The sequence below is a fragment of the Calypte anna genome, chromosome 14 (genome assembly GCF_003957555.1).
Source record: "Calypte anna isolate BGI_N300 chromosome 14, bCalAnn1_v1.p, whole genome shotgun sequence".
Lineage (NCBI taxonomy): Eukaryota > Metazoa > Chordata > Aves > Apodiformes > Trochilidae > Calypte > Calypte anna.
This window is the reverse complement of record NC_044260.1, coordinates 444,075-465,906: the sequence shown is the minus strand read 5'-3', so window position 1 is coordinate 465,906 and position 21,832 is coordinate 444,075. Positions and strand designations below refer to the sequence as shown.

Genomic DNA, 21,832 nt, shown 5'->3' with positions numbered 1-21,832 from the left:
GTCCACAGAGATGTCACTGGGATGGGGACAGGGGACATGTGGCTGTGCCTCGTTTTCCAGGAGACGTGGCACATATTTCCATGGGGCTGGGCACTGCCAGGGCAGGAAGAAGATGGCAATGTGCTCCTCCTGGGATGGCCATTGCTCCCTGCAGGACCTTGGGCAAGTCATTTAATCTCTCTGTGCCGCCAACTCACCCTCATTATGGTGGAGCCAGACGGATGGATGCCCAGGGGAGAGGGCAGGATTCAGGGTTAAAAGCTGACAAACCTTGGGATCCCCACTAGATCAAGGCTGGGACCAAGAGGCACCCACAAGGGCTCCCCACCTCCTCCTGCCCTGCACCTGGATGTGGTCCCTCAAGCCAGCCAGGCTGGCTGTGTGGGGGTCCAGAGCCCCCTACCCAGACTTGCCTGGGGAATATTTGGCAGGTGAGCCCTCAAGCCACCCTGTGTCTGGTAGGAGTGAAATATATAGGTTAGAAATCCATATGGGGATGAAAAACACCCTTATGGGTGGAGGCAAAGTCCCCCAGGCTGTCCTGGGTATTCTCTGTACTCTGCCCTACCTGTGCCAAATTGTCCCCTCTGGGAAAAATAAAAGGACACAAATTATCCACTGGAAGAAATCCACAGCACTCAAGTGCAGCTCAGCTGCAGCATGGAGAGGAGGATGGAGCTTCCACAGAGCTGGAAAAGATCACGAGGATCTTTTCCAGAGCTCACAGACGCACACGTAGCCACACACAGAGGCTCGAGCTTGTCCCAGAAGCCTCATTAAACCCTGTCCCACCAAGCAGAGATTTCCTCTTGTCCAGAGATGCCAAACGCCTGCAAGTTCATACCCCTCCCCTAAAACTGGGCCAATGGTTAATTACATTCCCAGCTGGGTTATCGGGGACCAGGTCCCATGGCTGCTTCCTGCCATTGGACCTGGCTGTGCTTTAGCAAGGAAAATCCATCTCTTTTGTTCCCACACATGTCCCCCCCTTTGCCTTTTGGCTGGGCCGTGCCAGAGGAACCCCCTGTGAGGAGAAGAGCTGCCTGACCTACCCACTCCCTCCTCACTTGGAGCCTCAGCTTCTATTCCTGAAAAAAACATCACCCCGTGCAAAACCAGCTCCCTGCAGGTTCTTCCATCACCAGCCCCCTTGGCCACCACCCCTGAGCTGCCAGCCACAGCCCTCAGATGTCTGCTCTGCTGACTCCATATAAAGGCAGTTTTAGAAATGAAAATGTCACATGGCCGTAAAATGAAATACTTTGGAGAAACCCATTATAATGCAGCAACACAATTAGCTTTATCAGCCAGCCCAGAGTCATGCCAAAAACCAAAGCCGACTCACTTGACAGGAGCTGCCATCCATGAAACCAAGCTAACGACCTTAATTATATTTTTAGCTTCTAATTTTTGGCTGACAGTATCCCCAGTTACCCAGCCCATAATTTTCCCAGGGACTGTGATGAGCCTACCTGGTCTGTAATTCCCAGGGTCAGCCCTTTTATTCCTTTTAAATATTAGGCTCCCACTAGCCTCCCTCCAGCTTTCTGGAATTTCCCCAGGGTTTTAAAGCGTTAAAAATTAACAGCAGAGCTCCTCAGCAGTCTGTAAGCCCCTTCCCATGAGGGTCTGACCAGAAATTGTTCTTGTCCTGAAAAAAAACCCAGCCACGTCAGAGGTGGGGATGGGGACTTATTAAAAACAGGTAAAAAACACCACAGTATCCAATTATCTGCACCGGCCAAAGATCGTTCTTTGACTCATCTCCCTTATCTGCCACCCACGCTTTACACCTCAGCACACAGCCCAGGAGCTGAAGACACTTTTCCCTGCTCCTTCACCATGAATTTATAGGGTTTTATGCTGGTTTCCATGCCAGTCCTCAGCCAAGCCAGCTCCATTCCATCCGGCTCTCCATGGGTCTGGGGCTCAGGATCACCTCTGGGTTTCCAGCCGTGCTTCCCTCTCCTGAGCTGTGCTGGGTTTTGCCAAGGTGCCTCTTGCAATGTCCCCCTCAGAGGTGATCTGGGGCAGGTCTGGAGCCAGGCTGAGGGATTTGGGGTTGTTCAGCCTGGAGAAGAGAAGGGGAGACCTTAGAGCACCTTCCAGTGCCTGAAGGGGCTCCTGGAAAGCTGGGGAGGGACTTGGGACAAGGACATGGAGGGGTGGGAAGAGGAGGAACAGAGGGGAGATTGAGATGAGATCTTACGAAGAAATTCTTCCCTGTGAGGGTGCTGAGCCCCTGTCCCAGGTATCCCAGAGAAGCTGTGGCTGCCCCATCCCTGGCAGTGTCTCAGGTCAGGTTGGATGGGGCTTGGAGCAGCCTGGGCTGGCGGGAGGTGTCCCTGCCCATGGCAGGGGGTTGGAACTGGACGAGCTTTAAGGTCCCTTCCAGCCCAGCCCAGTCTGGGATTCCATGATCCTTGGGATGCAGCCCCGTGGGGCAGTGGTAGGATGATGCTGTGGTGCCAAGGGGGGGATGGAGCAGTGTGGGGTGTAGGAGGGGCTCTGAACCTCACCTCATTCGAGGGGCTGTGTCCCGGCTGGCACCGGGGAGCAGGCAGGAGCTCGCCCCGTGTTCCAGAGGCCGGGCTGGAGGAGAAGGTGTCGGACCTGCCACGGCGTCCGGAGCACCCAGCTCCCGGCTGGGCTGGCCAAGGGTGCCATCTCCTGGGGAGAGTCCCGAACAGCCAGAGCAGGGCTGGTCCCTGGGTCACATCCCGCTCTGCGGGGCTGCAGCTGCTCCCCGGGACCCCCCCGGCTGAGCCCTCGCTGCCGGCTGGGCCATGGCGGGACAGGCAAGGATGGTCGGGGGTTCTTCAAGGGGGGTTCTTCATGGGGTTGCCATGTGCACCTTGCCCACCCCAAAAAACAAGGCAGCAGCAGCCAGCAGCTCCACAACCTTGGTCACATTGGAGCTGCGGGCTTGGCCAGGAGGAAAAGGAACAAAAGGTGGTGACAGGACAAGGGGATAGGCAGGAGAATCATAGAGTTTTCAGGGTTAGAAGAGACCTTTAGGTTCATCCACTTCCAACCCCCCTGCCATGGGCAGGGACACCTCCCACCAGATCGGGATGCTCAGAGCTCCATCCAGCCTGGCCTTAAAAACTTCCAGGAGCTTCCACCACCTCTCTGGGCAACCTCTTCCAGTGTCTCACCAGCCTCATGGGGAAGAACTTCTTCCTAACTTCCAGTCTAAATCTACCCATCTACCCAGGGTGGGATGGGCCCATCCTGACCCCAGCACCTTCAAGAGCAGACATCCACAGGGAACAGGGGTGAGGGAGTCCCCAGCAGCTGCTCTCAGAGCCACCTGTGCTCAGCCCAGCTCTCAGTTGCTGGTTGCAACCCAAAATGACTCCTCGTCCCCTTCCCTCCCCCCTCAGCCTCTTCTTTCAGGTCCCAAAGGCAGCACCTGCATGAGAAAATGCCTGAGCTCTGTCTCAGCACAGGGACTGAAAACTGCAGGTGGGCTGAGGGGATCCTGGGGGGGAAAGACCCCAGCAAAGCACAAAAAGGGAAGGCAAAACGTCCCCCCCAAAGACTTCCGAGCCAAACACCACCCACCCTGCCTGTTACCTCCACCTCCCCTTACAGCAATACCCCCGGGGAAGAGCTCAGAGGAAGTGAAGATTTTAGTGTTGGGACAAAACAGGGCTCAATCACCCCAAAGAGACCAGGGAACCTCTGGAGCCATATGCAGATGGGTGCTGAAGGATGAAAAATGATGTGGGGAGGGTGCCAAGGGGATGCACCACGCTTGGAGGCTGCACAGGGAACTCCTGATTGCTGCTCTCCCACCAGCACAACAAAAGAAGGGTTTAACCCAGGAACCCAGAACAGGGTCCTGCAGATTCCTCCCTGTGCCCCAGAGCACAGGAATGACCCCAGCCAGGGCAGGCTGGCAGCCATCACCTTGGCTGTGAGATGGCAGCTTAGAGGGGACCATGTTTGGAGGCACCTGAGAGGCACACAAGGTCCTCAGAGGCTGTGGGAAGGAGTGGTGTGGCTGGGGGACACCACCAAGAGCTCTGCTCACAGCACACACCAGGACTTTTCAAGATGAAATCACACTGCCTGATCTCTGCTCGGTGAGGAGGCACAAACCACCCCCAAGTGCTTCTCACTTCCCTCTTGAGTCCTCAGTTTCCACCAGGGTAGAAACTGCAAGTGTCTCACTGCTATTTTCAGAGGCAGATTTCCCCTGCAAAACCCCGAGAGCCATCGGGCAGGGCTGGGGCCATCACTCCAGGACCACGCTCAAGCAGAGCAGGCAATGCCAAAACCATGGTTTCCTTTTTCCATCAGCTTCAGCTCTACCAACAAATGGCCCATGGGCCCAAATGGGATGAGTCTGCCCATGGATGGCCACCAGCTCTGTGCACTCAAAGGTGCATTTCCCTTCCAAGCCTCCTTTTCCAGCCATGCCTCTGCCTTTCTGCTCCCTCCTGGGACCCTCCACAGGTTTTTCCAGCAAAGAAGACTCATGCCCAACAACATTCTCATCCTTTGCATCAGATGCACGTGGCACACACAGCACAGCACCATGGTGCTGTGGTGGCCCTGTGACCATAATGTACTGGATCTTCCGAGCCCTGTGGTCTGTCATATGGTGCTGGTGCTGGTTCCTTCCCTCTCGTGGGTGCTGGGACATGGTGGGGCACGGGGGCTGAGCAGCCATGCAGGGCTGGGTTTCTCTCTTCTTTGGGTTTTGTTCCTATGAGCCAGTTCAACCTCCAGTTGAACTGCTGGGGATGCAGAGCCTTGAATCCTGCCAGAGGCCATCTCTCAGTTGCAGGTCACTGTGGTAAACACAAAACAGGAGTTTTTGAAGTGAAGGGAAAAAGCCTTGATGCTGATGTTTATAGAAAGTACCAGGTATTATTGCTTCTTCCTTCCTCTTTCAGCTGCTTCTGCAGAGCAGTCCCAGCACATCAAGCTGAGTCACTGTCCTGCCATGCTCCTCACCCCTTCTGCTGGCACCGTCACAGCCAGGGCACAGCTCTGCCCAGCACCTGTGAGAAAGGGGGATAAACCCCCCAAAAATGAATGCACTGCCAGCGGGAAAGTGGGAAGGCAGGAAACACACAGCTGGCTTTGCTTTCCCTGGACATACCTTACGGAGCAGTGTGCTGCTGGATGGATCTCCTGAGGGTATTTTGCTGGCTGGAGGCAGCAGAGCAGAGGCAGGGCAGATGCTCTCAGCTCCACAGCGTGGTCTGGATCCCACTGCTGAGGCAGCTCTGGGGGTCCTGGCAGGTCCAGGGATCCCTCTCAGTCACGGGTTTGCTGATGGAGCCCATTCCACTTGCAGGGTGAGGTGGGATCTAAAACCAAAGCCCCAGCTGTATCCCTGGAGGCTGCCAGCAGTGCAGGGGCTGCTCCTTCCCTCTGGGCAAACCAAGCTGTACTGGTAATGCTTTGTGCCTTCAGCCACACCAGGATCTCTGCTGACCACACAGGGCAGCACAGGATGGCACAGCCCTCCTGCAGCCCTCTTGCCTCTGAGATGAACTGGAGACAAGCAGTGTTTAAAGCATCTTACTGGGGCTCATGAGATGCTCTACATGCCATGAGCAGGGGACAAGGCAGTGGTGTGGGCTGACCACCCTGAGGACAGAATCACAGAATCGTCCTGGCTGGAAAAAAAACCCTCTAAGATCATCAAGTGCAACCATAGCCCAACCCTACCAAGTCCTTACCCTACTTCTACAAAGTGTTTAAGCCATGTCCCTCAGCACCATGTCTATACAGCTTTTAAACACCTCCAGGGATGGGGATTCACCCCCCACCCTGGGCAGCAGGGAAAGGATGGGTGCACAGATGATGCTCAGCCCCATCCAGTGGCTGCTCCAGCAGCAAGCGTGGCCTCAGTGCTGTGTGACATTGATGCGATGTCACCTGTGGGGCTGTGACACAGAGCCCCAGCAAGGAGGATTCTCTCCTTCCCACCTGCAGCCCCAGGCAGTGACATCCCCCATGGCTCCATGGCCCTGACATTGCTGCTCTTTCTCAGCAAAACCCAGGACAGCACTGACCCATGGGGTCACCCAGGGCTCTCCCACCCCACAGAGGTTGTCTGCTCTGTGGGACAGAATCCCTGCAGCCCAGAACATCCCCTTGCAGCCCAAAACATCCCCTTGCAGCCAGACAGTGCATGGGCAGGGGGTGCAGAACCTCCAGCCCTCCAAGCCCCTCTGCCACGTGGCTGCCTGGCCCAGGACACCCTTCCCTTGCCCCCCCAGGCTGAGCCAATCCAAGGTGTGGTGCATGCAGGTGATTTGCATCGAAGGGAAAAGGGGAACCCCCAGGAAACGCGTGGCCCAGGCATTAATCAAATCTCTCTCTAATAATAAACCTCTCGAGTGATGCACGGGTGAGGGGCAGGAGCTGGCAGTGCCATGGCAGGAGCTGAGGGGGAGTAAACACCACGGGGAGGCAAACGTGAGTTACCCCATGGAGGGGCTGTGTGGGGAGGGGGGGGGTGAGGGGCTTGTCCCTGGCAGGGCTCGGGGACACAGGGACATTAGCAGAGTGCTGGCAGGGAGCAGCAGTCTCCCCAGGCTTTCACCAAAAAAAAAAAAAAAAAAAAAAAGGGGCTTCCACCCTGCTGTGGGGCTGGAGATGAAATGGTTGCTTAATGCTTTGGATGAGGTGTGCCCAGGGGAGTTCAAGGTGTTGGACTTTGGGGGGTGTAGAGGAGGAGATGCAACCAGTTCTGCAGGAACTGCGTGGCTGCAAACCTGGGTGCAGGGAGAACCCCATAGAACCAGGGGCTCCCCAGGGAGAGGAGCTCACCCACCAGGCAGGACTTCTCCTAGATGGGGCCAAACACCCAGCTTAGACCTACCTGAGCAGCAGAGGGGAAGGAGCTGCCCAACCTGCAGCTTGATCCCCAGATGTAGCTGAAGGATGGACAGGCTCACCAACACCTTTAGGGCTCACCAACACCTTCAGTGCTCACCACGATCTGTAGAAGTCTTCTCTTTCTTCTCTTTGGGTAAAAAACATCTTCAAAGAGCATCTGAGGAGAGCACCAGCCCGAGCCTTGCTCTGCCCTGGGGAACACCTTCAGTCAGCTCAATGGAAAGTAATTATTTAATTTTATAGCAATATTAATTGAGCAGCTGGGACTCCGAGGGCAGCATTGCTGTGCAGGGGGGATCTAACCCTGAGAGCAGGAGGGTTGGACACCTGCAGCCCCAGGCAGGAGCCAGTTCAGAGCAGGCACTGGCAGGACAGACAGACAGACATGGGAAGTACCAGAGAGGAGAGATCCCCACCAGGGTACAGGGAGTTTCTGTATAAAACTCACAGTTTGGCCCTGATAAGGCTGTGATGCTCTGGGTGCTGGAGGCCAACACTGTGCTGGGGCACTGGGGAGTTTTAAACCTTTTGGGTCCTGGCAGCATGGGCAGGAAAGAGCTGGGGCTCCCAGCAGGGCTCCATGGGGGGATGTGGTCACCCAGGAACCTTCTTGCTCAGCAAATGGGACATGGCCACTGCTGCCATCCCTGTGCTGGGTGAGTGCATCCTGCAGTGGCTTGGTCACCCTTGTGGCACAGCCTGCACAGAGGTGGCACAGCATGGCATGGCATGGCACTGAGCACTGGGGCTGAGGCCACCCCAAGGCTGAACCCTGAGGTGGTGGAGGTGAGGCTGCAAACAGATTTATCACAGGATCCCAGAGTGGTTTGGGTTGGAAGGGACCTTAAAGCTCCTCCAGTCCCAACCCCAGCCATGGTCAGGGACACCTCTCACCAGCCCAGGCTGCTCCAACACTTCCAGGGATAGGGCAGCCACAGCTTCACTTATTGGGTCTTAAGCAGATTTTTTGTGCATGTTTTACCCACACCCGAGGCCAGAGAGGGCTGGGGCATCCCCCTGCAAGAGGTCCCAGCCCTGGCAAAGGGACGAGGTGGCCACAGGGCAGTCTCCTGGTGGCCACCCCTGTTCTCACCTCCCGTTCTGCAGCCATGGATGGGACACCATGAACAACTGCACCGACCAGCAGTACTGGGACACCCTGGTTTGCCAGTGCATCCCCTGCAGCATGGTGTGTGGGCAGCCCCTGGCCAGGAGGTGTGCTGAGCTCTGTGGTGAGTGCTGCTGTGGGGCTGTCCTTGGACCCAGAAGGTGGCCGTGGGGCAGGGCTAGGAGGGTGGGTGGGTCATGGGATGAACCACCAGGTAAGGCTCTGAGCCAGCTCAGCTTCACAGAGCTTCAGGCCAAAAGCTCTGGGGAAGGGGACAGCTTCCCAGTGATGTGCAGGAGCCATTTGTCCCTGTCTCTGTACCTCACCTTCCTGGGGTCACAGAGAGTCTTCCCAGAGCTGTGTGAGCACTCACATCCCTCCATAGGTGACAACTCACCCTCCAAAGTCCCCTCTCCACCCTGGAGGTCCATCAGTTTCAGTCCATGTGGATGAACTCAAGCTCTGGGTTTGCAGGGTTGTACCAGAGCCCTGGTAGGGAGGTGCTGTTGCGGGAGGAGCCATTCTTGCTCCTGAAGCTCGACGAGCTGCTGGTCTCTTCCAGGACTCCAGCCACCACACAGCGCTTCCAGGGTAGAAGTGTAGCAGGAAGAGCCTTTCTTGCTCCAGAGGCTCGACGAGCTGCTGGCCTCTCCATGCCTTGCACCAGAGGGAGCTGAGGTTTTCTCTGTGGGTGTGTGTTCCACCTTTATTGGCCCCCTGGCCTTGCTCATGCCCAATAGGGGCCTGTCCTAATCAGGCACAGGTGGACTCACACCCACTCACTGGCAATTCGAGGCACCTGGTTGACAATGTCTCTCTACAAGGTGCAGTGACAGCAAGAGAGGAGGAGGAAGAGGGACAGGTGCACTTTGCACCCAAACAACCCCGTCCATGGTCCCTTCCCTCCCCATCCCCTGGGATGGCTGCACCCAGGGGACCCAGCCCTGCATGCAGTGACCAGCAATGTCTCTCCTGTGGGATGCCATCCCCAGAGTCCCAAACCAGTGCTCAGGCAGGTTTTGGTGTGTCCCAAAAAGCCCCTGAAAGTCCCGTGGCAGCAGCAGCTCTAAGAGAAGGGAGCAGGAGCTCCTGGGTATTGCTGCACACATCTGGTTGCATCCATCCCATCCCCTCCCTGTGCAGGTGCCAGCAGGTTCCTTCCCCCAGGATCCATCATCCAGCCAAACACCTCCTTCATCCCTGTGGATTTGTCCCCCTGCCAGTCCTGGAGAGGTTCTCAACACTTAGAGCAGGGCTTGCCTGGCACCCACTGCAGCCAGGAGCTCAGCCACAGCCTTGTCCTCACATGAACCCAGACCTGGGGAGTGGTGGGAGGGCAGAAGTTTGGGAATCTCCTGCTCAAATGACAGGAGGGTGAAGGACAGAACCAGACATCCCCCTCCCTCCATCCCTGCAGAGTCCATGGACTGCAACAGGAGAGAGGGATTCTACTACGACGAGCTCCTGAAAGAATGCATCGACTGCAGCACCCTCTGTGGGCAGCACCCCAAGCAGTGTGCACCCTCCTGTGAAGGTCAGGCTGCCCCAGAGGGATGGGGGGGATGTGGGGCAGGACCCCCAGGGCTGGGCTGGAGCAGGAGCCACGTTATGGGAGCAAAGCCAGGGAAGAGGCAGCAGACCCTGGGAAGGGGCTGCAAACCCTGGGAAGGGGCAGCAAACACTGGGAAGGGGCAGCAAACCCCCCCTTTCTCTTCATGCTGGGAGGTTGTGTGGGTGCTTCCAGCCCACTGGGACCAGGGAAAAGTAAGCCAGGACATGTCTCTGTCTCCCCTTTTCTCCATCATACAACCCCAGCACATGGTGAGGTTCCCCATTTGCCTGTTAAGTGTTTTCCAGTCCCATCCTTTGGATCTACCAGCCAGGGCCAGCATCTACAGTCACGTTTTCCACCTTCCAGCTCTCAGGGAGGGGACAGATTATTTTCTGACATCTGCAAATCCTGCACTGATTTGAGATGTGACCAAAAGAGAAAAGGGAGAATGGGGGGGGGGGGGGGAAGGGGTCTCCTTTACCTCTCTCTGAAAGAGAAATGCAAGCAGCAGTGGTGCATAGCAGCATTCAAACCCTCTCCAAGCAGATTGCATCCTCCAGCAAGGCTCTTCCCCTATCAAGAACTCATTCACATGAAGTGGGTACCTCAGGGGTTTCTAAGCACACCCATTTTCTGCCTGTCCCACAGCAGGTGCCCTGGGGGCCACCCCCCCTGTGGCTGTGCTGGAGCAGAAGTCGTGTGTGGAGCTGGAGCCATGGCTGGTGGTTTATCTGCTGCTGGGGCTCTGCCTCTGTGCCCTCATCTGCTCCCTGCTCCTGGGCTGGACCCACCTGAGGAGGAAGGGGGAGGTGGTCTCCTGCCAAGCCAGCACTGGGACCTGCCACTGCAGGGAGGATTCCTCCAAGGGTGAGTGCTGGGGGGGGGCTGGGAGAGGATGGGGAGCTCGTGGGAAGCTCCCAGGTAGGGCTGGGAGGGAAAAAATGAAGTTCACAGAATCACCTTTGTTGGAAAAGACCTTCAAGATCATGGAGTCCAACTGTTAACCTAAGGGAGCTCCTAAGGGAGGTAGGGAGAGAAAGGAAATGACATGCAATGGATTCGGTCTGAGCCTGGAAGAGGAGCAGGACTGACTTCCCATGCTGATTTTCCATCATAAGCCCCTTCCCCATCACTCCCTCACCTCCATGCAAGGGCTGGGCTGAGGGCTGGACCTGCATCCTCAGCCAGCAACTCTTCAGCCTCCGTACAGAGGCTGAACCTGGGGAAGAGTTGTTGCAAAAAGCCTCTTCCAAAATGAATCACCTGCTGCCTTCCTGTCCCAGCACTTTCCAGTTTTCCTCCCAGGGCTGCAGGACCAGGTGTGAGGTCGAGGTGATGTATGTATTCCATACACTGCCATGAGCTTCAGCAAGGTGCTGGCAGGTGCATCTCCTCTCCAGGTTCAGGTCATAGGCTGTAACTGGAGCTCTGCAAAACATTTCTTGGGTAAAAGGTGCTCCTAACCATGCTCTGAGCTAACACAGTGTGTTTGCAGATCGGCTGGTGGAAGCAGGCAGTGATGCTGATGGATCTGCTGGTGGCAGGGTCCCAGAGCCAGTGGAAACCTGTGGCTTCTGCTTCCCTGGACATGGTTCTGCTGTACAAGAAACCAAATCATTCCACAGCAGCTGCTGTCACCCGGGGGAAAGGGCTGCTGCCTGTCACACCAGGATGTGCAACACGGGAAGCGCCGGGGCCATCCCCAGCCCTGACGACGGCCACTTCAAAATCATTTGCTCTCCTTCACAAGAGAAGACCCCCATGCCATGACTGCAGCTCCTACACAGGAAGAGGGAGGCTGTGCCCTCAGACCACAGTTGCTTCACCTTCTCCATCCAGTGACTCTCAGGTTCTACCAGGACTGGTGCACTTGGCACCATCTCTGCCTGAAGGCTGCAGGTTACAGACAACATCGTTTTCTTCCACTCAGGGAGTCAAACTTTTTGTTATTCTTGTACATTCCCAGTGACAGAACTCACCTCCCACTTAGCAGAGCCTCCATCACTGCACTTCATGTCTGCTGACTCCTTCCTGTGTCACTGGGACTGATGTTCCTCTGGGGGTTTTTATCCTGGTTCCAGCATCAGCCACACTTTGTTCCTGCACAGGGTGTTGGTGCAGGGCCAGGACCAGGCTGGGGTGTTCAGGGGTCCCCATGCAGAGCACACCTTGAACCTGCTGGGAAAACCCCACCATGGAACAGAAACAGAGGTGTAAGCATCTTAAACATGGATTCAGACCCAGGAAGTTACTCGTGGGAGTTACAGTGCCCACAGGTTGCTGCTCTCAAGACTGGAGTATTTTCTGAATTTAACAGAAGCTTCTTTACAGGACAGAATATGTGGTAAGAACCAACATGGAAAGCTCCACTTTCAACACTGCCTGAGAGGGGGGGGACACATGATGGTGATGGCAAAGATTTTTCTTGTGACGGGACACGGGGAGCTGGGACAGGCACCAAAATCCCTGATGCAATTGGGTTTAAATGTGAAAGCTCTTCCAAGTCTGAGAACTTTTCTGAAAGACTGAATTTTTGTATGCTTGCTCTGGGTTACTCAAACTAGCTGGTGGAAATGATGAACCAGCTAGAGACACAGCTGCTTTGGGGGAAAAATTGTCATCTGATCTGGCTTTGAAAGCTACTGTGGGAACCTGTGGCTTTAAACACCTCACTTAAGTTCTCATTTTCACTAAAGGAGAGCATGGGAATTTTTTGCTCGGTGAGAAATCACTTCTGGTAGGAGCTCATCCCCTCCACACTCTCAAACCAGAGCTTCCAACTTGGAAAAATAAATCTGAGTCAATAGATGTACAAGTTGGTGTTTGCAAAGGGGACAGACTGAGAGAAACATGAGCACAGGGTTATAACCCTGTCCCCTCCCTATCGTGTACTTTAGATGTCTGTGCTTTCTTATCACTAACGAAGGCACCACGAGTGTGTCTGGGCACCAAGCACATAAACCCCATTGGAAACAAAGTGCAAAAGGTGGTTTAAGGTGAGGACTAAGAGCCCACCCCTTCGTCCAGCATGAGGCAAAGTTTTGCTTTCTTGAATTGCTTCAGGAACCAACCTGACAACTCACCCCAGTTTTCTGTTGTGCTTCATTTCCATCTGTTGTTTCCCTGCAGCAGAATCTGCTCCAGTGGCCTCTGGACTCCCAGCAGCAGCTCCCATGGCCTCAGCTCCTGTAGTCTCCATGGCCCCAAATACCACAGCATCAGTGGTGACCCCATTCCTCTCAACCTCCCAGGTGTTTCAGCCCCAGAAGACACCTTGTCCTACACCTTCTCATCCTCAGCTCTTCCTCAGCCTCCCAGCCCCTCTCAGCCTCAAATGTCTCCTTGCTCTGCACCTCACTGCAGACCAATCTCTGCACCACCATCCCCCAGTCTCTTGGTTTCCATCCCACCTTGGCCTCAACTCTTCCTTGTCCACCCACTGTCTATTTGCTGTTGCTCTCCCTTTAGTCTCCCCTAGAGTCCCCACTTGCGTTCTTCCTCACCCTCTGCTCATCCTCATCCTCTCCCACCTTCCTCAGCCTCTTGCCCTGTCCCTCTTCTCCCTGTCCTGCTCCCTCTGTGGCCTCTTGCACCATCACATCCTCCACAAGCACCAGAAGTGCTGTTCCTCTTCCTCTTCCCAGCTTCCCCTCCCCACAACCTCCCCTTCTCAGCTTCCCCAAGGTGAAGGAAAGGGTTTTGCACTTACCCTGGGGCAGCACCAGCCCAGACCCCCTGGTCCCATGTCCAAGCTCTGCCCAAGTGAGGACAGGGGCTGCAGGAGAAGCAGGAGGAGGAGGAGAATCTTCCTCAGCAGAAGGAGCATCTCATCCCACTGCCCCTTCCCAGCACAGGGACACCACCTTCAGCCCAGCTCTGGTGCCCTGTGGACATTCAAGTGTCACCTCCAGGGACAGCCACTTGTCACCCGTGGGAACCCCCAGCCACATGGTTTGTGTGAGGAGATTCAGAGCCTTATTTAAACCCAGGACAGCAACACCTGAATGTGTGGCACCAGTTCAGCAATTAGGGCATCTCTGGAGGATCGAGCAGCATCAATTATTCAAACACAAGAGCTTTCAGGGAAGAGTTAAAGCCAGCTCAACACAAGAGCTTACCCAGCCTGGCCCTGGTGGCCCTGGTGGCCACTTGCCCTCTCTCTCAGTCGGAGGGAAAGCTGGGACTGTCCCTCCTGCCACCAGACTGCCCAGGCTGCTGCTGCTCTGGCTTCTCCAGCCCTTGCTGCAGAACAGAGGAAGCTGCAGCCCCCGCAGCAGCCAGAGCTGTTGGGTTGTGTGCCACAAAATCCTCCTCAGGAGCCAAGTCCTTCCCTCCACCACCAACACACAAGAGGGGAGCATTCCTCACCCCTCCCCTCCATCAGGGGAGGTGATTTATCAATTATAAAAGGCTACAGGGAGCAACTTGAACAGATCAGCAGTGAGAACAAAACACAGGTTCCTCAGTACAGCCCTTGGGTGCTGGAGAACCAGGAGGAAATCAATGGCTTCGGCGTCACTTCTGCAGCTGTTGGCCAACAACAGAGGCTGAACCTTACCTGGAGCCTTCTCTGAAGGCCAGAGGGACACTTTGGGACACAAGAAGTGACAGCAGTGACAGATTACATGGTACTAATGACACCAAATTTTGAGCCAGAGCATCCACCTGGAGGTTTAACCCACACTCACATTTCTGCTTTTGCTCAGGTGTTCATTAGGTACCAGCACCAGGTAAATCTTCATCTTTAGTCAAGCAGCTGAGGGAGGAGAAAATATTCCCCTGACAGCCACTTTCTGGCTGTTTTTGTGCCTCACCCAGAGCTGTGTTCCTTGCTGACAGATAACAGAACACATGCTGCAATGTCAGGCTGCATCATCCCCACACCAGGATCTGTTTCCAGGCATTTCTGCAGGTGCTTCCTCACAACAGACCTCAAAATGCACAAACCAACCCCAAACTGCTCCCCGAAATGGAGGGGGGGTTGGCAGCTGGAGCAGCAGAATCATCCCTCAGGGGAGAAGCATCAGGGAGGTGGAATTTCATCAGCTGCTGGGTTGCTGCACTGCCAGGAGAGCTCTGCACAGAGAAACCTCCTGGTTCTGCAGGGAAGAAACCCAGTGCAGGAGCTGTGTGGCTGCTTCTGAAGAGATGAAAGGTGAGGGAAGGGTTGTGGCTGAGAGAAAGCAGGGAGAGGGGGAGCAGCTCTTCCATTTTTATAGGAAGAGGGCAAACACTCCCTCCTCCTCCTCCTCCAGCAACCTGGGCTGGAAATAAAACGATTATGGTGCTGTAATAAATGGTACAATTCAGGGAGGGACACAGGGGGGTGAGATGGCAGGAGAGCATTTTATACACCAGGAATTTTGCTTTTCAATCCCGAAGGCAGAGGACTGAAACCTCCCACTGGAAGCATCTGCAGCAGTGCAGCTGCACAGAGCTCAGCTCTGCTCCGGGCTGGGAGGGTGGGGAAAAAAACACAACAAAAATCAAAATTAAGGCTGATTGATAGGGCTGGCCTCTTCCCTAAGCAACTTGTTTCCCAAGGATTAACCACACAGCCTGCATTAGCCCGGGTGGCCGAGCCTGTGCTGGTGGCAAACAGAATTCATTTGTTGAGGCTCCAGCATCAAAAGAAAACTCCAAAAAGCAGAAAGGCGGCCGGAGCGCATCACCGCGCGGTGGCACTGCTCCTCCTCCAGCCACGGGACACGACTGCAGCAGCCCTGGGAATAATGAAGAGCTGCTTTTTGCCTTCCCCTGCAAGCTTGCTGCATCACTAAAAGGCAGCAGAAAGCGGCGTTTCCTTGCTCAGCCCGGGGAGGAGGGAGGGAAGGGAAGGAGGAGCCTGCGGGAGAGACCTTGGGCTGCTCTGCTCCGCTGGTTTTTTTCATTTGCCACAAAAAGGCTGAGGTTTTATCTTGCTGCACCCGATTACGGCTGAAAATTCATTCAAGCACAAAGGAGAAGGGCCGAGAGGTTACACAAGCAGAGGGTGCTCTCCCTCCTGCAGGGATCCAGCTGCCTGGGGAACTCCCACGCTGCTCGGGGGGATCTGGGATTCGAGGTGCTGTGGAGAGGTCCAAGTGTCCCAGGCATCTCCTGATGGACACAGCTGCATTGTGCTCTTCCACTTGATGTACAAACCAAGCAGGATCCACCTTCCTTTTGTTCAGCTGCTCTTTACGATGCTCATTTACAAACCCAACTCCTCCAATCTTCCCCCTGTTTCTCAGCCCCTTTTCCACCTCTCCCCAGGCAGGTGAGACACCTGGAACTCATCTCTCGAGCACCAGAACCTAAATGGTCAGGCCCACCCATGGGGAAATTCCAAGACCAGTTGTCTGGATACACCTGCAGAGCTTCACTACTTTCTTGGTGTGGCTCATAGCAATCTATACAGTGCCAAACTCTTACACACAGCTCCCTATAGATTCCATAGGGGAAAACAAAGCTATTTTTGCTCCTGTCAGCTCTTGTGTTCTGAGTGGTTTCTCTCCCAGGCTGCAATTCAACCCCCAGCTCACCAAGCCAAGGAGCTGCTTTTACAAGGTGGAGGGGGAGAAAAGGAGCAAACCCACATTTGTTCCCCCAGCTGATGCACCAAGTGCTGCAAGCTGAGGCCCAAAGCTGTGATTCTGCAAGGAAAAGAGGAGTACGAGAGGAGTTAATCCATGAGGGAGGATACAAGGAACCAATACCAGCCTGGCACATAGCAGGAAAATGTGTTGTTTACTTAAAAACCGAGTGCACTGCAGAAGTGCTCAATAGCAGCAAGATCTGTCGCTCAGTGCTGCCCCCAGCAGCAGCAGCCTCCAGCAGATGGTACATCATTCACCACCGAGGTTCTTCCCAGTGTCACCGATTTGCCATGGGAAGGCAACAGGGAAAAAAAAACCACAAAAAAAACGAACCCCAACCCAGACCAACAAAATCAACAAAAAACCAGCAACAACCAAACAAGCGATTTTGAGAAATTCAGCCTTATTCACAAGATTTAAAAAAAAAACAGAAAAAAAAAAAAGGAACCAAGACCACTCTTACAGTATAAACACACCAATTCATTCATTTTTACTGATGGTTGCATTTATGAGTTTCATTCTCGTGAAAAAAAAGGAATAAAAGGAAAAAAAATTAAGAAAATAGCTATTTATAGAAAACAAAACAAAAAAAAGGGCTCAAACAGAAAAGAATCTGTGCTGATGCTTTTGATGAGCAGTCCGATGGCATTAAACATTACCTGTGCAAGCAGGCATGCTTGAAAACCTGTCAGTACTGTAGCTTCAGTTCCACAATCCAGGATTTCTTTCATGGTTGTTGGAAAAAAAAGAGCCTAATAGTTTCATACTGTATTTATTTAATAACTAAAATTCACAAATAAAAAGATACTTGCAAAGTCCTTTAGTTGTGTCATCCCCTCCTCCTCCACTCTACTGCTTTCAGACCCATATGCATAAAAAAATGGGCTTGGATTTTTTTTTTGTTTTGTTTTTTAATTGTAACTGTTATATGATTGGTCATTGGAGCTGAAGCACCAAATGGAGAAGATGCTTTATGGAGATGAGGGTATCACCCCTTGCCTTCCCACACACATTTTGGAGAAACTCAGGAGATGTACCAGCGCCCGGACTCCTCTGCTCCCATTTCCCCCACCCAGAGCATTCCTTTCATTTTATATTTCCTCTGGTAAGTGACTGACTGCAGCCTCTTTTTTGCCCCTTTTCTGTCCTTGCAGGACCACAAACACGTTGGACATTGTTCATTTCTTACTCCACCAGGCTTTGAGTCAGTGTCAAGTAGGTCCTGTTACAGCTCAGTGCTAGTTGGTTTTTAAAGGGTCTTTTCATTTCAGGTAGGTTTGTGTGTCGATTCAGAAGGCTTGCTTATTTTCTTCCTTGTTTATTTCTGACAAGCTGCTGGATAAGGCTATTCATACTCCAGGAACTGTTTGTGATAGAACAGCAAATATCTGTAAGAAAGCAGAGGTACAGATTCAGCTTCCTGCCAGTGCCTCGGAGCAGAGGATTATTCCCACTGATGTGACCAGAAAATGTGTGAACTATTCATTTTTTTCCTTCTGAAGCATTTCCAGGGACATGCCTGTTCCCTACAATAACCATGGAGGAAGAGCAAGGAAGCCAGATGAAATTATTTTACCAACAACTTAGGAAACTGAACAGTTCCACATCAGTCAAAACTTCTTGGACCATCCAGAGCTTGAAAGCTCTGGAGCACTGGTCCCAGAGGGGCACAAAACACAACTGAGGTGCTTTCAGGTACAACTGTTGCTTTAGGGTTCTATTGCCAAAGCATCAGACACTTGGGATTTTTGCAAATCCTCTGCAGTTTACTGCTAAAGCAGCAAAATGAAGAACCAGGCATGGGGGTGAACACTTCTGTCCCTACCAAATACAACTCCAATATCTAATGTACTCATCTCTGATGCTGTAACAGGATGAAATTCTTCCTGTTTTATTTTTAATTACATGTAGCTGCTACCTAAGGCAGCAGGGACAGATCAGAGGGAAGGGGATTCATCTCTGTCAACTCTTCAGGTGCCACACACTGACCAGGTCACCACACGACTTCCAAAATGCTTCAAAGCACTGCTGAGAGTTTCCAGTTATTACTGTTCCATCCCACACCCTGTGGAGCTTCCCTTACACAGTGTTGATCTCAGGCAAAATGGATCAGAGATCAAACCAGCCTTTAGGGACAGGGATGGGCAGCAGTTCCATCACACATTCTGTCCTTGCCTGTGGCAGTTTCTTTCTCAGCCATGCTTCACCTGAGGACCAGAGCCAGCCACTTGTTATGGAATAAAAACAAAGTAGTCTTTCTGCTGACCTCAAAGTAGAAGTTCTCTTGTCAAATCACTTAACACTTAAATTCAGATATTATCAGGTATATCTTTTTTACTTCCACCCTTAAAGTTCAAAAAATGAAAAAATGGGAAAATCTGTCAAAAAAATTATGAGCTGAACATCTGTGCCTGCAGCAATCATGGAAATGTCAGTAATAATTAAAAGAAGAAGACAGGCTTATCTTTCTAGTACCAAGTCCAGAGCTGAAAATGCAAAATGAAGACTTCAGATTTTAAGCTACCTTATTCTTGAAGCATACACCAGTCACACCAGTGCTGCCCTTGAATGAGGAACCCCAAGATGCTTCCCTTGCAAACTCCTGCTCTGCACTCCCAATACCTGCCTACTGCAAACAGCTGAAACTATAATGTCAAATCTGAAACCCACTTAGTGCCATGAGCTCAGATACAGCTCATGATGCCACACACCACACTCTGAGTAATGGCTGTTCTTCAAACCTTTTACACTCGTAGTAATCCCCAGGTTCTGCAGCAAGGACTGGCTTGTGTCCTGGAGGTCAACACTTGGAACACCCCAGGTTCCTACACTGGGAGCCTGCATCACTTTGGTTTTTAGAGTCCCTTCCATTGGCAAGCAAAGGTTTGGACATGAGCACAGCAGCTACAGGCACTGCTGAGGCAGATGATGTCCCTCATCCTCTTCCCTCTCTTCTCCCTTCAGCAAATACAGGATTCCAAAGCCCTGATTCATACACAGACTCTGGATATTCCACAAGAGAAATTAAGTCTTCTCTCTGAGGAAAGAGTATTTAATGTAAAGCCAGGAAATCCCAACAAAGGTAAAAAGATTCCTCTCCCCAGTCCAGCTCACAACTTACCCTTCACTGTCTAGCACATCCTTAATGCTAGCCTTGGTGATAATGGCATCATCACACTTGAACCACTGGTCCTTGTGCTGCCGGATAAAGCTGGTATAGTGCCCACTCTCCAAGGTTCCCTGGTGATTAACTACTGCAAACAAGGAATACCTGGGATGGAAAAGAGTTAATGAATAAGTGGGTCAAAAGGAGAAAACCAACTCCTGTGTTAAACAGGCAGAAGCTTGTGTTCCTAAACATGTTATCAAAATAGTAAAGGATCTGATCCATCAATAAAACATTAACATTAACTGGGAAGGGGACATCCTTACCCAGGGAAAAGAATCACTTTTTTTTTTGTCTGTCTTGCTTTTACTGCAAGATTCCAGCCTGGTGACAGCCATCAGCTTTATCAATATTGGCTTCCAAATATTTTTATTCTAAACCAGATCAATATTGCTGCATTTCTGAAGAGGACCACTGATTATCTGGTCTGACCTGCTCTTTCCCTGACTTAGTTACTCTAGTGAATCAGAAAAATTAATCTGAGGTACAGGGATGGGGAAGAAGCTAATCCTAAATAGAGCTAATCTGAACTACTCCTAGTGACAACCTGCTGCACTGATTAATTGCCCTGATCTACAAAGTCTGAACCTGCTTTGAAATACCAAACACCTTCAAGCCTTTATTTCCAGCTTTCAGATGCTGCTGTTCATTTGCCTGAGAGCCTGAAAAATAGCAGCCATATCTCTGTTCCAAAGATACTGACAGACTGATCAAGTTGCTCCTAACATTTTTCCTTTTCTTTTCTTAAAAAGGAGAAGACTGGAGTCCTGGGTGCTTTTGTTCTAAGGTAAGATTTTGTTTCCAGCTTTAAATAGACTTGCAGATCTTTTTCTGATGTTCTCCACTCTCTTTAACTCTTTCTTAAAATGCCCTCCTCAAACTGGGATGCAAGCACAGCTGCAGAATGGTAACACAGCATCTCTGCTCTCACTTGATGTTGTTCTAATCATGTTCAAAATCCACAGAGCTCTTTTTACACAACGCTGCTGCAGCAAGGCACTGATCAGCTGATTGTCTGCAGAGCTCCTGGATTTATGAAGTCTCTCTCTTCCTAGTAGAGAACTTCAATCCAGCTGGGGTGGACACCACCCCCCAGCCTGGAGGATTCTGAGATTGCTCCAAACTGGCACCCAGTTTACCAAGCAGCCCAGATGCCCCATTCATTACCTGACCCTCTTATTTGCTGACAACTTCTCCAGCTTCAATCATGTGCAAGCCACAACTCTGATCAGTTGTGTTTCCCTTCTGATCTCTGCTAACACCACTGAACATCAGACATTTAACAAATCAGCTGCTACAGGACCATGTGTAACACTGCCTGGTACCTGCAACTAAGCCCTGGTTATTTTACTTTCTTATCTTAGTGCTGAAGGAAGTGCCTTGAAGAATTTAAATACACAACATCAGCACATGACTGTAGCAACCAAACTTGTGACCTTGTTTAAATAAAATTAAAAAAAAAAAATAGGGTTTGTGGCCATCTCCATTCCCATAAAGCTCTAGATACTGGTTTCAATTACACTGCCTTTACAATCATGAGCAAATCCCACCAGCCCATCATTTATTCTGATGGAACCAACAGCTGACCAAGAGACCCCAGAATTACTGGGTTCATTCCTCCTGGGGACTTGGAGTGTCAGTGTCATGTAAACTTTCTTTCAGTCCTCTGAGCTCCCTTTGCTTTTGCAAGAGAAACTGGATTATTTAAAGGCAACACCCATCCCTTTTCATACTGTAACCACAGCTTTTAGTTTTGCTCACAGACTGACTGCTGGGGTTATCACCTTCCAGTCTGCAAGTCAGCTGCCACAAAGCCCCCAGAGGGGCAAGCAACAGGAGGGAAGGAACCTTTATATGACAACAGTTCAGACTTACTGTGCTGTCAAAAATAGGGCCCTGCAGGATACAGAGCAGACTGCATCTCTCCTCCAAAAGCCAACTACCTTTCCCAATAGGAGTCATGGAATGTACCACTTACTTATTATCATTGTTTAGACTATCCGTCGGCTGCTGGTACTGCCCGTTCATTCTGCTCTCTTTACTGCAACACACACAAAAATCCAGTCACTTAAAGCTTCCCAAGGCAAGGAAACAGGTTTTACATGACACAGCCTGCTGGCTGAATCCAGGCCCTTATTCACCAGCAGCACAGCACTGCTGAGCAGGGCTGCTGATTAGGATGCTAAAGGTGCTTTATTTGTTCTGGGTTTATTTGTTCATTTGTTTCTCTGCAGCAGTGCTACAGAAGCAAACACCACTTCTCCTCCTGGTCAGGGCTCCAGGGCTGCAAATACAGATCTGTTCACATCAAATGTCCTATCCCAAAAGCTTAAAAATAGGTGAGGATGTGTATTTTGAAACTGGAAAAATATCTCATTCCATCAAGCCATTGACCTGGCTCTGATTTGTAAATTCATTTTGTATTTTGACAACAGCAACAGGATTATGCTGTTGACTTCATAGCTGATGAAATTCAGATTACTGAGTTATGCCTGCTGATTATCCAATCTCTGTTCTGTCATACTTGATACCTTTTATCAGCACAGCCTGTTCTATCCAGG

At 51.9% G+C, this 21,832-nt stretch overlaps 2 protein-coding genes across 15 annotated transcripts in view; one reads left to right on the top strand and one right to left on the bottom strand.

Moving 5' to 3' along the window:
- The first annotated feature begins 7,990 nt into the window (after positions 1 to 7,990).
- Positions 7,991 to 11,599, top strand: TNFRSF13B (TNF receptor superfamily member 13B). The gene is made up of 4 exons (XM_030459984.1): positions 7,991 to 8,099; positions 9,393 to 9,509; positions 10,176 to 10,394; positions 11,023 to 11,599. The coding sequence occupies exons 1-4, from the start codon at positions 7,991 to 7,993 to the stop codon at positions 11,295 to 11,297; spliced, it is 720 nt and encodes a 239-aa protein (XP_030315844.1). The 3' UTR covers positions 11,298 to 11,599.
- Positions 11,600 to 16,567: 4,968 nt separating this feature from the next.
- Positions 16,568 to 21,832, bottom strand: part of USP22 (ubiquitin specific peptidase 22) — an 87,544-nt gene continuing 82,279 nt past the window's right edge. For 10 of the 14 annotated variants that reach the window (XM_030459798.1, XM_030459800.1, XM_030459805.1 and 7 more), the window contains 3 exons: positions 21,250 to 21,312; positions 19,227 to 19,376; positions 16,568 to 17,493 (listed from right to left, as the gene is read on the bottom strand). In XM_030459798.1, coding sequence (XP_030315658.1) covers positions 17,451 to 17,493; positions 19,227 to 19,376; positions 21,250 to 21,312 — 256 coding nt within the window. In that variant the 3' untranslated portion in view covers positions 16,568 to 17,450. The remainder of the gene's footprint in view (positions 17,494 to 19,226; positions 19,377 to 21,249; positions 21,313 to 21,832) is intronic. The other 4 variants (XM_030459796.1, XM_030459799.1, XM_030459795.1 and 1 more) reach the window with 3 other exon arrangements.